At 40.8% G+C, this 11,550-nt stretch overlaps 4 protein-coding genes across 8 annotated transcripts; 3 read left to right on the top strand and 1 right to left on the bottom strand.

Moving 5' to 3' along the window:
• LOC104765064 lies at positions 807-3,431 on the top strand. Of its 3 annotated transcripts, none has more exons than XM_010488728.2 (6): positions 807-1,011; positions 1,174-1,570; positions 1,656-1,805; positions 1,895-2,135; positions 2,215-2,715; positions 2,812-3,431. In XM_010488728.2, the coding sequence occupies exons 2-6, from the start codon at positions 1,175-1,177 to the stop codon at positions 3,207-3,209; spliced, it is 1,686 nt and encodes a 561-aa protein (XP_010487030.1). In that variant the 5' UTR covers positions 807-1,011; position 1,174; the 3' UTR covers positions 3,210-3,431. The 3 variants fall into 3 exon arrangements, with proteins under 3 accessions (XP_010487030.1, XP_010487027.1, XP_010487028.1); XM_010488725.2 differs by having other exon boundaries at positions 1,105-1,570; XM_010488726.2 differs by having other exon boundaries at positions 807-1,015.
• LOC104765063 (putative F-box protein At3g24580) lies at positions 4,783-6,191 on the top strand. Its single transcript, XM_010488724.1, has one exon. The coding sequence runs from the start codon at positions 4,940-4,942 to the stop codon at positions 6,053-6,055; it is 1,116 nt and encodes a 371-aa protein (XP_010487026.1). The 5' UTR covers positions 4,783-4,939; the 3' UTR covers positions 6,056-6,191.
• LOC104765061 lies at positions 6,318-9,705 on the top strand. Of its 3 annotated transcripts, XM_010488721.2 has the most exons (4): positions 6,318-8,072; positions 8,560-8,833; positions 9,003-9,380; positions 9,465-9,705. In XM_010488721.2, coding segments are annotated over exons 1-4 (1,425 nt in total). In that variant the 5' UTR covers positions 6,318-7,301; the 3' UTR covers positions 9,467-9,705. The 3 variants fall into 3 exon arrangements, with proteins under 3 accessions (XP_010487023.1, XP_010487024.1, XP_010487022.1); XM_010488722.2 differs by having other exon boundaries at positions 6,318-7,710; positions 8,198-8,833; positions 9,003-9,705; XM_010488720.2 differs by having other exon boundaries at positions 9,003-9,705.
• LOC104765062 (protein Iojap, chloroplastic) lies at positions 9,804-11,550 on the bottom strand. The gene is made up of 5 exons (XM_010488723.1): positions 11,215-11,550; positions 10,781-10,907; positions 10,527-10,665; positions 10,353-10,441; positions 9,804-10,257 (listed from the first exon to the last, which is right to left on the bottom strand). Exons 1-5 carry the CDS (start codon positions 11,425-11,427, stop codon positions 10,136-10,138), a joined length of 690 nt encoding a protein of 229 aa, XP_010487025.1. The 5' UTR covers positions 11,428-11,550; the 3' UTR covers positions 9,804-10,135.

Genomic DNA, 11,550 nt, shown 5'->3' with positions numbered 1-11,550 from the left:
TTTTTTTTTTTTTTTTTTGAATAAAATATAAAATTTATTCGAAAAAATACTTGTTTACAACAGAGTGCAGCGTTTGTATATGAAATCTGTGATTCAAAAAAGTTTAAAAAGATTTGTGTTAAAAGAAACTAATAGTATTGTGAGTGCTTGTCTTCATCTTGAAGCGAGCCAGACTAGTAGAAGATCGTTGCCTTGAATAGAGAGCAGGCGATCCCGGACTTGTCGATCAAGTTGTTTGGTGAGCAGAGAGGGTGGGGTCGGTGATTCCCCATGACGTCTTCTATTCTGCTCCCTCCAAAGGGAGTGAACCGCAACTTGAAAACTATACCGTAGTAGAAATAGAGTGTTCTTGCCAAGAGATGCATCTGTGAGGAGTAATAGGAGTGAGTCCGAGTCGGTAGAAAATGTACTTCGTAAGAGTACCGAGCTGAGCCTTGTCCAGATTTCCTTGTCACTAAGCCTTTCTCTTCACTATTTCTTCAGTCTATTCTTAATTACTCAGACAGATTTGTCTTCTTGGGTTACATGTTATATAAGTGCAAAGAAATCAATAAGTATACAATGCTTTCTGTATAGTGTGCCAAAATGAGGTTCAAAGCTAAATGAAACACAAAGTTGCCTAAACAAGATGTCTAAATCAGAACCAGAAAATCTTTAAGGTTTCTGACATGAAAGCACTAACCCATAATTAAATCACAACCAAAACAAAAGCGCTTTACTTTTTAAGTTCCCACAAAGAAAAAGTTGCAAACTTTCGAAATCTTTACCCAAAAGATAGAAGTTTTGTTTTTTTTAAAAAAAATTTGTAAGCTTAAAAAATAGAAAAGCTCTTTAACTTTACTCTTTTCATGTGCCATTGAACTAAACGAGAGACGACTTATGGCCGCGGTTCGTTTACTGCTTCAACTACGATTTCCGCAGTTGCATAGACATCATCGCACATCCTTCGAAACAGAGTTTGGGGTATTGAGTAACTTATCGTGAGAATTCAAGAAACCATCTTTTTCTCCGGTCAGTATGTGTATGTGGTAGTCTTAGTGTTCGTCTCTCGGATCAATTGTTTTGGAACTAGTCTTCCTTAGTTTCTTTTGATTACTTGTGTAGATGTGATTACCCATTAACCGGAATACAAAAAAGGCGTGATTTTTTTTTTGTGATTACTCCGGTGTTTAGAATGCATCAGTATGGGTCAACCGGTCAACACTGCGAGTTCACGGCGGCGTCTTACTTCTCTTGGCCGACTTCAAGCAGGCTGAGCAACGCTGCGGAGGAAAGAGCTAACTATTTCTCAAACTTGCAGAAGGAGGAGGATGATGATGATGAGGATGAGGTTTCTCCTTTACCTGCCTCTACAGAGCCTAAAGGGCCACGAGCCACCACTTTGCTTGAGCTTATGACTATTAGAGCCTTCCACAGTAAAATCTTGCGTTGTTACAGTCTTGGAACTGCTATAGGGTTTAGGATCCGGAGAGGGGTTCTTACTGATATCCCTGCGATTATTGTGTTTGTGTCTCGGAAAGTGCATAAGCAATGGCTAAGTCCTCTTCAGTGTCTTCCTACTGCTCTTGAGGTACAACATTGAATTCAAAAGTTTTGATGGTATTGGAATGGAAGTTGTGTGATTTGTGAATGTGTGAGTTTGGGGTTTGAATCAGGGAGCAGGAGGGATATGGTGTGATGTGGATGTGGTGGAGTTTTCTTATTTTGGAGAACCTGATCATCAGCCCACTCCTAAACAGACATTTACCACTGACATTGTTGATCATCTCCAAGGGTCTGATCCTTTCATTGGTTCAGGCTCTCAGGTACAATCACTCACTCATTTTAATCTGGTGTTGTGGAAACGATTGCAAAGTCGATAACTTTGTATTGTCTTGCTGCTAACCTCAATCAGGTGGCAAGCCAGGAGACTTGTGGGACTCTCGGGGCAATAGTGAGGAGTCAAACCGGGGGTAGACAAGTTGGATTTGTGACTAACCGCCATGTTGCTGTTAACTTAGACTACCCGAGCCAGAAGATGTTTCATCCTCTCCCTCCAGCCCTCGGCCCTGGTGTCTACCTTGGAGCAGTCGAGAGAGCTACTTCCTTCATCACAGACGATCTCTGGTTTGGCATTTTTGCTGGCACCAATCCAGGTTTAGAAACATCATAGGTTTTGAGTTTTAGCATCAAAGAAGCAGCAACCTCCCGCAATAACTTTACCTTATTTTGCAGAGACATTTGTGAGAGCAGACGGTGCATTCATCCCCTTTGCAGACGACTATGACTTGTCACGAGTAACGACATCTGTCAAAGGTGGAGTTGGAGAGATTGGAGAAGTCAAAGCCATAGAGCTGCAGTCTCCAGTTGGAAGTTTAGTGGGCAAACAGGTGGTGAAAGTCGGGAGAAGCTCTGGCTTGACTACAGGAACAGTGCTGGCTTACGCACTGGAGTACAATGATGAGAAAGGAGTCTGCTTCCTCACTGATTTTCTTGTTGTTGGGGAGAACCATCGCAGTCCGTTTGACCTTGAGGGAGACAGTGGAAGTCTCATAGTGATGAAAGGAGAGGAGATCGCAAGGCCCATTGGGATCATATGGGGAGGCACTGGAAGCCGTGGGAGGCTGAAACTGAAGGTAGGGGAGTGTCCAGAGAGCTGGACCACTGGTGTAGATCTGGGAAGGCTTCTTACACATCTACAGCTTGATCTCATCACCACCGATGAAGGGTTAAAGGGTAATGATTCCTTGATCCTTTTCTTTTACTTTTTCAAGGACTTGAGCATATAAAAGAACCGAATTGTTGCTGCTTCTTGTTGTTGTATTTGTTCAGCGGCTGTGCGGGAACAACGAGCAGCCTCAACAACGGGGATGAGCTCAATGGTTTCAGACTCATCACCTCCGTATGTGAATCTCAAGAAAGAGAAGAGAAGCCCAGAAGAGAAGTTAGAAGCATCATTAGGACCTCTTCAAGTTCAACATATTGATCTTGAAGAGAGAATAGAAACAAAAGGAGGTACTCCGAGTGTGGAACACCAGTTCATGCCGACCTTCAGCGGTCAATGTTCCGCTTCTGCTTGGCCTGAGGCTGCTAGGGAGGATATTGTTGTCAGCCTTACGAATGGTGGTGGCTGCGATGGGGATTTATGTGTTGGACTGCGTTTAGGAGACGATGGAGCTAAACGCAGACGCACTCAAGTGACCATGGAAAGAATGAGACCCGCCGAATAGATTTTTAAAAAAGCTAACCAACTTTGAAGATTGGTCCTGCTCTCTCTGCCCACAACATCCATTGGAGATTTAGATTGGATATGTTGTCAATATACCCCTTTGTGTTGTCTACTTCATGTAATGCAACCGAACAACGAGGCACCATTGATTAACGAAATATTGCAGTTTGTGTTTTCTAAACAAATTGCTATCTTCCACAGCTTAGTAAAGATTATAATCCAAGATTTTTTTGTTTTACAATTTTCGTTATTGTATCAGTCAATTTATTCTCCCCAAAAACACATGTGAAGCTTGATCTTTTAGCGTTCTTGTTTTTTGCTGTCACCCGAGCTGCGTCTGTTTTATATGTTTTTTTGGCTTTCATCTTTGTCACTTTTCAATGCAAAATTCAGAATAACATTCAATCTCATTCTACACTTGTGTTCTCATCATGATAGAGGGAAAGTAGTGTGCATGTAAAGGAGTAAGACTGAAGTAGTGTACCTTATGTACGTAGTGAAACTACCCTGTCTAGAAAGGTGGTGTACTAAGACTGAAGTAGTTCAGGAGATGGTACAACATAACTAAACATAAGCGAAAACAACAAGTGTAGAATGGAATCTCTTATGGCGGTGGAAGCATGAAGACTCTTTCCTTTTTATGAAGATAAAATGAAACGTCACAAAGATTGTCAATTTCCTATTCCATAAAGAAAAAAGGAAATTCACAATTCCTATTTTACTTAATTAGCATGTTTGTATGGCTAAGACCTATTAGTATAAATAGGGAGATGAGGCTTAAGGGAAGCTCATCACTTCAAAGATTAAGTAGCTAAAAGATTCAAAGAGGGCTAAGGGATTTAAGAGAGGTTTTTTAGGTAAGAATACTAGGCCTGAGTATAAAAACCATACCCGAATACCCAATCCGGAATCCGACCCGAAAACCGGGTTCGGGTTGGGTACGGGTTTGTTTATAAAATCTACTAGGTTTTATTTTCTAATACCCGTGGGTTCGGGTTAGGATCGGATAATATCTGGTACCCGTTTGGGTACCCATCAAACCCGAACCTATAAATATATTTATAATATTTAGTATTAATATAATGCAATTAATCATAGTTTTGAATATTTCATTTAGTTTTATATCTAAATATCAAAAATAATCAAAATATCTAAAATAATTTGTCAAATAAATCAAAATTTAGGTAAATTTAATTAATTTTAGAAATTTTTTTTCGGGTATCCGGTAGTTCAGGTGCCGACCCGAACCCGATAGTACCCAAACTGAACCGAACCCATTTATCTAAAAATATCCAATGAGTTCTATTTTTCTAAACCCGTTTATCCGATCCCGAATGGATAATATCCGAACCGGAACGGGTTATCCGAATGCCCAGTCGGTAAGAGAGATATTAGAAAATAAAAAGTAGAATTCAAAAAATGTTAATATAGTATAGATAATATGTGATACATGAATCGAACCGAATATTATTTCGGGTAATTTCGGTCGGATTTTTCAAAAACCGGAAAACCGAACCGTTTTATCCTAATAAATTGAACTTGCAGCCAGCCCTAAATTGGACATGTATGCATCTCAAGCCAGAGGCGGAAGGGAGAAAATCTGTAAACTTGATAGAGGAAAAGGGAAGGTTACATCGATCCTCATCAATGTCCACCAATCTCCCAAAGGATTTTTCGGATCTTCCGAGGGATTAGGCAGAGGAGGTGCTCTCTAAAGTTCCGGTGACATCTATGAGAAGAGTCCGGTCTACTTGCAAAAAGTGGAACACATTGTCCAGAAGTAGGAGCTTTAAAAAGAAGCACCTCGGTGTTCAAGCCAAACTAGCAACAAAGGAAAAGGAGTTTATGGTGGTCACGATGATTGATTATAAGGTTGATTTGATGAGCGTAAATTTTGAGGGTGAATTATTATGCATGAAACGTCAAGGTACACTTGTTACCCCCGACGCTTCAGATCAAATCTATGTAAGTCAAGTCATTCACTGCGACGGTTTATTGTTATGCATCATGAAAGACAACCCTAGGGTCTTGGCTTTTAACCCGTATTGTGGGCAACCCCGGTGGTTCCCCCCGACCACAGATAATTCTCCTTACATAAACGCATATTCGTATGCCCTCGGATACAACAACAGCAGTAGCAGCATCGCCAAATCCTACAGAATCTTGAGTTTTGCTATGGTAGATTATGCCGAACCAAAAGTTGTTGAGTTAAAAATCTACGACTTTAACTCATCCTCTTCATGGAGGGTTCTTGATTTCACTCCAGATTGGTTCATATATTCTTATAGCCATGGTGTCGCTCTCAAGGGGAATACATATTGGTTTGCTCAACCCAGGAATTCAGAAACCCCTCCTAGCCAAGGAGGAGACCCTTGTTTCTTACTCTGTTTTGATTTCACAAGTGAGGCATTTGGCCCGCGCTTGCCTCTGCCCTTTATGTGGGGTGCTGAAGATACTGTCAGTCTATCTAATGCGAGAGATGACCAGCTTGCCGTGTTATTTCAGCGTGTGGATACATTACAGATAGAGATCTGGGTTACAACTAAGGTTGAGCCCAACACGGTCTCGTGGGGCACCAAGCTTTTCTTATCAGCGGATATGAGAACACTCACCGCACCCATTCAGTTTATGTTTAGCTATTGTGGTCCAACTTTCTTCATTGATGAGGACAAGAAAGTCGCTGTGATTTTCGATAAAAGCAAAGACCTAAGGCGGAGGCGCAATACACCTTACATTATTGGAGAGGATGGATCCTCCTTGAAAGAAGTGGATCTTGGAGAATCTCCAAACAAAGATCTTGAACCACTTGTGTGCCCTTATGTCCCAAGTTCTGTGCTACTTAAATAGTTCATTATTTCACAATCCTCACACTATCATAATCTTCTTCTTGCACTTTTACTTTTTTCATCATCTTTGAACAATATGTATCTTTTATTTAATTTAATCTGTCTCTCATCATTGTTTCTGTCCTTGGGTTGCTTAATTCCCTTCTTCTTTGACAAATATTTCTGTATCTTTTCTTTCATTTGTTATGTTTGTCTTCTTGCAAATTAGCAGCTCTGCTGTTGTGATCTATTATTATGTAGAACAGACTAGCTCTGCTGCCTTTCCCATTCTAACTTTCGTCCTTGTCTCAGCTTTACATAGTGCTAAGTGGCCTGCTAGGCTGATACGTACAAGATTGATTTGATTTCTTGGAGTTAAGTTTTGTCCTTTGGTACCCCATATTCTTAATGCCCCGACCGTTGCTCAATGGTTTCTGTATGGGATCTCGTACTAAATGCTTCTTAATTCCAACAACCATGTCTTGCTTGAATTTAGTATTCAGCCCTCTGTGATGACACATACATTTTGAAATACTTGTCTGATTTTTGTTTCCTTGTCTTAAAAGACTTGTTGAGTTTCGTTTTTAGGGTATGGGGAGAGACATGGATATGAATGTGCTTCCTGTTCTTCAGGACTACACAATGTTGTCCACCTTCAGTTGGATTTTGTTACCATTCTCGTTACTTGTGTTTTGTCCGATCCCATTTCTCAGTATTCATTGTATCATTTATGTCCCAAAGTGAACACGTTATGAAAAAGTTGAAAGAACAATTGCGTCATTATGTATGAAAAAAAAAACATATCCAATAGATAGCTTTTGAAATTGAAGAACAATCGCAGATTCATGAAAGCTTTGAGCTTTAAAAAAAAAAACGCACAGAGACAGATTGGTTAATCTTCTTGTCCTAAAGGAAATACCTTGGTCTGGTCTGTTAGGAAACGGTCATCTTTTACTTCTTGCAGAGATTCGCTTCGATTGCTTCTCTTCTCTTTGATTCGACTCTAGGGTTTCTCTTTTACTTCTCGTGTCGTGATTGAAAGTTTCAGTTTTTTTTTTTGTTTGGGGTATCAAAGAGGGTTCTGATTTCATTCCGTTGCTTCAATCATTGCAATCGTTTCTGTGTCTCGCTTTTAAGATTTCAGAAGCTATCGAATGCCCCCTTCTGCTTTCTCCATCATCTTCAGCAATGTTCAACCTCCTGTAAAAGCTTGTTGTTGCCAAATTGGCTGATTGTGTTTTTTTAGGTGTTTTCTCTGAATTAGTTTGATGGCAGGAAATGGAATGCCTACATTGGGTCGTGTCAAGGTTTGTGATTTAGCTCCTAGTGAAGGTTTACCTTCTGATTCTTACAAGTTGGCCGTGACTACATTATCTCAATCTCTGGCTCAGTACTCTGCAGCCATCATCCAGTTTCCAACTAGCGATGGAGCTCTCCTTAGATCTGGTCTTGATTCTGCTCGGCTCTATTTTCATCAGAGAGATTCATATCCAGCCGCTAATAATAATATGATCCACACAAATGATTCAAGTGATTGGTGCAAGACCTCTGGCTACTATGCAGATCCTCAGTCGTGGCAAGAGAGTTACGAGTACAGACCCGGTTTGAGTCCCACTGAGCCAACCAATTCTATGGAGTTCCCTCCATCTGGTTTGCCTGATATCTTTGCTTTACTAGGCAAAGCTGCTCGTGTAGTTCTTGATGCCATTGGTTTCTATTTGAACTTGAGAAGCTGTCCTTTTACTGAGATTCTTGATAATGTTCCTTTGAGGAGTAATGAGATATCGTCCTCTGTGTTGTCTGTTTGCTGTTATGCTAGGCCGTCATTTCATGGAGCACAGCACCATAACTTAACAGAAGACGAGCAGCTTATCCTGTATTCAGACCATGATCACCAACTTGACAAGAGTCTGATCTCGTTTGTGAAATCAGATAAGGCAGGGTTGCACATCAGGGACATGCATGGGCAATGGATTTTAGTTGATATGGATCTTGGTCCTCAAGAGGCTGTTGTATACCCGGGGCTAGCTCTTTACCAGGCTACAGCNAGATCCTCAGTCGTGGCAAGAGAGTTACGAGTACAGACCCGGTTTGAGTCCCACTGAGCCAACCAATTCTATGGAGTTCCCTCCATCTGGTTTGCCTGATATCTTTGCTTTACTAGGCAAAGCTGCTCGTGTAGTTCTTGATGCCATTGGTTTCTATTTGAACTTGAGAAGCTGTCCTTTTACTGAGATTCTTGATAATGTTCCTTTGAGGAGTAATGAGATATCGTCCTCTGTGTTGTCTGTTTGCTGTTATGCTAGGCCGTCATTTCATGGAGCACAGCACCATAACTTAACAGAAGACGAGCAGCTTATCCTGTATTCAGACCATGATCACCAACTTGACAAGAGTCTGATCTCGTTTGTGAAATCAGATAAGGCAGGGTTGCACATCAGGGACATGCATGGGCAATGGATTTTAGTTGATATGGATCTTGGTCCTCAAGAGGCTGTTGTATACCCGGGGCTAGCTCTTTACCAGGCTACAGCAGGATATGTGAGTCCAGCAGTTCACAGAACCGATTTAAACAGTATGCAAGGAAGTATAGAAGGGAGGTTCTCCTTGGCCTTCAAACTCATGCCAAAATCAATGACCAATCTGAGTTGCTCTGAGATGAGAGCTGCAGGTCATGGTGTTGAAGCTCAGTTTCAGCTCCCTGTTTCAGTTGATGACTTCATGCAGAGACCTCACTCAAATGATGAGCTCTTTAACAGACAGACTTTGCAAAGCTTCAGCGTCCCTCAATCCCAGGATGGTATAAGAGTTTACCTTTTATATCTTACATCTTAATTTCCATCTTTGTTCTTTCATAGCTTTTTAGAAGGATTCAGATTGAAGAGAGTCGTTGTTCATAGTTCATGTGATGTCAAGTTACTCCTTTGTTAGAAGTTTTGATCAACAGTAGGTCCTTCCTTATGGTACAGGGTCAATGAAACAGCTGAAAAAGCGGAGGAAGAGCGATTCCAGATGCAAACCACTACCACCGTCAAAGCGGCTGAGATTAGAAGCGCAGAGAGTTCTGAAGGAACGAGTTCAGGAGATTGCAGACAAAAAAGGAATCAAGCTCAGATTCTGCAACCTCAAGGAGTGCGAGAACAACCACAATGTAATGAACAGCCCTTGTGCGGATATAAAAAGGGAGATTGGGTGGCCGCACGGAGTTCCATTTGTTCATCCTCACGACCTCCCCAATAAAGCTAAAATCGGTTTCCTAGAGACATATGAACCAGGATGGTCTGAAACACATGACATGGAGCTCGGTCTCTCTGAAACCGCTCAGGGGAACCAACATGTGACTAACTGTAACCATTCTTTCACCCAATAACTCGTGGTCCTTCCACTGAAACTTAATTCCGAGGTTACCAGTTCATATATTTTGATTGCAGGAGATGAGACAATGAGAGTTCCAGTTTTGGTCTCTTGTGTTCCTTAATTGTTCAGATCAGGTTTCAGTGTCAGTGGTTGCACACGCTATGTATGAGCTAGGGAACAGCAAGACGAGATACAGCTATGTGAATTACTCTTTTTATTATTTGACTCATTGTACATTGTGTTTTTGTATGATATACAAGTATAGCATGTACCGAGATTCTCATCTATGCACAAAAATCATCTCATGTGGTATTATTATTCAGTGATTTTGATGGATAAGATTGAGTTACTTTGATTGGTTATCGAACGAAAATTAATCTAAATACAGGAATCTTGTTGCTGTGAAAAGCAAATTAGCTTAAGAGTCTTGGTCAGTGTGTATTCCATAACATGACGAATCATCCTAAAGCATACATTACATAAAGCTACAAACGCAGTTTTGTCTAACTCTATCCAACAAACAAATTAAAGCATGTCCGAGATCTCCAGACTGTTGTTGGACCATCTTAGCCAGCAAAATTCATCAACCCCTCACGCATCAGAGCATTGCGTGGACAAACAAAATGAAATCTCACAGCCTTCTTGTGTCATACCTCATGGAGAGCCGTAAAGAGAATCAACAAATTTCTCCTTCCAAAACTGTTTACTTTTTTCTCTTTTGCTTTTTGGAACAGAGAGTGCATCATCAATTCCTTGGTGGTAACTGATCCTCAAAGGGAAGTTCAATTTGCATTGCATTCCCATAAAAGTCTTCCAAGTTGTAGAATGTCCTTTGTGGAGGTAAGAATAAATGGATCACCACATCACCTGAAAACATATCAATCAACATAACACTGTCAGGTTTTCCACCCCACATGACATATCGAGTAGAGGCAGGGACATGAATGCAAGAAGAAATTCACCAAAATCTAACAATGTCCATGAATTAGGCTTTGCATCTCCATTAGCAACTTTACCGTACTTCTGCTCAGCCAGGTCTCTCATCCTCGATCTGCATTCATCCGCGGTTCATAACGAGAAAGTCAGTTTATGATGTTTTTTGCAACAATGTTCAATAAATCCAAACAGTTGTCTACCCAATTGCATCGATTTGAGGGCGAGAAAACGCAGTAGCGATGATGAAAAACCGAGTCCAGTAGACAAGAGGCTTCACAAAGAGAACCTTAATGTCTCCAGCTTTCACATCACTCGCAACTTTAGCCAATTCAACAGCAACTGCAGCAAATGGATAACAACAACATCAATATGAATATTTTTCACATTCTTTCAATTGCTAAAGCCAAGTAAGCCAGAAGTATACTGCAAATGAAAATAAGGCTTTGTGGCTTACAAGCTAAACTTTCAGCGTCATCATCAACCTCAGCTGTTGGGGACTTAACATCGTTGCTCTTGAAAACAACCTTGCCATATTTATTGAACAAGTCGTCGAACATCTCATCGGTATCTTCACTTATATTCTGCACAAGATAATGTTTATATACTCATCTTTCCAAGTGTTAACATAGTCAAACCAAAGACAACTCAGCTCAGATATCCATAAGTAGTCAAAGGAACTAAGCACTTGCAGCAAATTCTAAGAATATGAAAAGGTTGAAACTTTGAAACTACAGCAATAAAAGTTCCAATCTTTTCTCGAATTTGTTAGCAAACAAACAAACCTTGATTTCAAATTAGTAAGTAGTTCACACCAAATCACTTCATACAACTAACAAAGGGGGAAATTGCAATACAAAAAACGAAACAGAGGTTAGGATTTGACTGTACCGAGAGAAACCCATCTTCAGCTTCCTTCCCCACAGCAAATCTCCGTGAGTTACTCAGACAAGTCAAAGTTTTGCCTCGCCAACAGCAATTGTATGGTAGCGGTAATGACAATGAAGAAGAAGTCTTTCTAGGTACTAGAGAGGATAAAGCTGGTAATCGAAAATCTCCGGCAAGCAAAGCTCCGGCGACGGTGAGACCGGTGAGAGATGTCATTGATCGCTCTGGTAAGGGGAGAGTTTGCGGCAGTTTCGAAAACTCTCTAGTTCGTCGTTGAGAAGCGGATAAGCTAATTATAATCCTAAAACCCTTTGGTGTGTAGTTTCTCCCCTAACTTAA

The sequence above is a fragment of the Camelina sativa genome, chromosome 19 (genome assembly GCF_000633955.1).
Source record: "Camelina sativa cultivar DH55 chromosome 19, Cs, whole genome shotgun sequence".
Lineage (NCBI taxonomy): Eukaryota > Viridiplantae > Streptophyta > Magnoliopsida > Brassicales > Brassicaceae > Camelina > Camelina sativa.
This window is presented reverse-complemented; position numbering and strand designations above follow the sequence as displayed.

What these genes read in the sequence shown, in the direction of transcription:
- LOC104765064 (XM_010488728.2), top strand. Translation starts at nt 1,175, where the DNA reads ATGCATCAGTATGGGTCAACCGGTCAACACTGCGAGTTCACGGCGGCG. An exon ending in TTTTGCTGGCACCAATCCAG is followed by an intron (nt 2,136 to 2,214) that starts GTTTAGAAACAT and finishes CTTATTTTGCAG; the next exon opens with AGACATTTGTGAGAGCAGAC. An exon ending in CACCGATGAAGGGTTAAAGG is followed by an intron (nt 2,716 to 2,811) that starts GTAATGATTCCT and finishes GTATTTGTTCAG; the next exon opens with CGGCTGTGCGGGAACAACGA.
- LOC104765063 (XM_010488724.1), top strand. Translation starts at nt 4,940, where the DNA reads ATGAGAAGAGTCCGGTCTACTTGCAAAAAGTGGAACACATTGTCCAGA.
- LOC104765061 (XM_010488722.2), top strand. Translation starts at nt 7,302, where the DNA reads ATGGCAGGAAATGGAATGCCTACATTGGGTCGTGTCAAGGTTTGTGAT. An exon ending in TGATATCTTTGCTTTACTAG is followed by an intron (nt 7,711 to 8,197) that starts GCAAAGCTGCTC and finishes TTGCTTTACTAG; the next exon opens with GCAAAGCTGCTCGTGTAGTT. An exon ending in CGTCCCTCAATCCCAGGATG is followed by an intron (nt 8,834 to 9,002) that starts GTATAAGAGTTT and finishes CTTATGGTACAG; the next exon opens with GGTCAATGAAACAGCTGAAA.
- LOC104765062 (XM_010488723.1), bottom strand. Translation starts at nt 11,427, where the DNA reads ATGACATCTCTCACCGGTCTCACCGTCGCCGGAGCTTTGCTTGCCGGA. An exon ending in CTGAAGATGGGTTTCTCTCG is followed by an intron (nt 10,908 to 11,214) that starts GTACAGTCAAAT and finishes TATCTTGTGCAG; the next exon opens with AATATAAGTGAAGATACCGA. An exon ending in TGACGCTGAAAGTTTAGCTT is followed by an intron (nt 10,666 to 10,780) that starts GTAAGCCACAAA and finishes CATTTGCTGCAG; the next exon opens with TTGCTGTTGAATTGGCTAAA.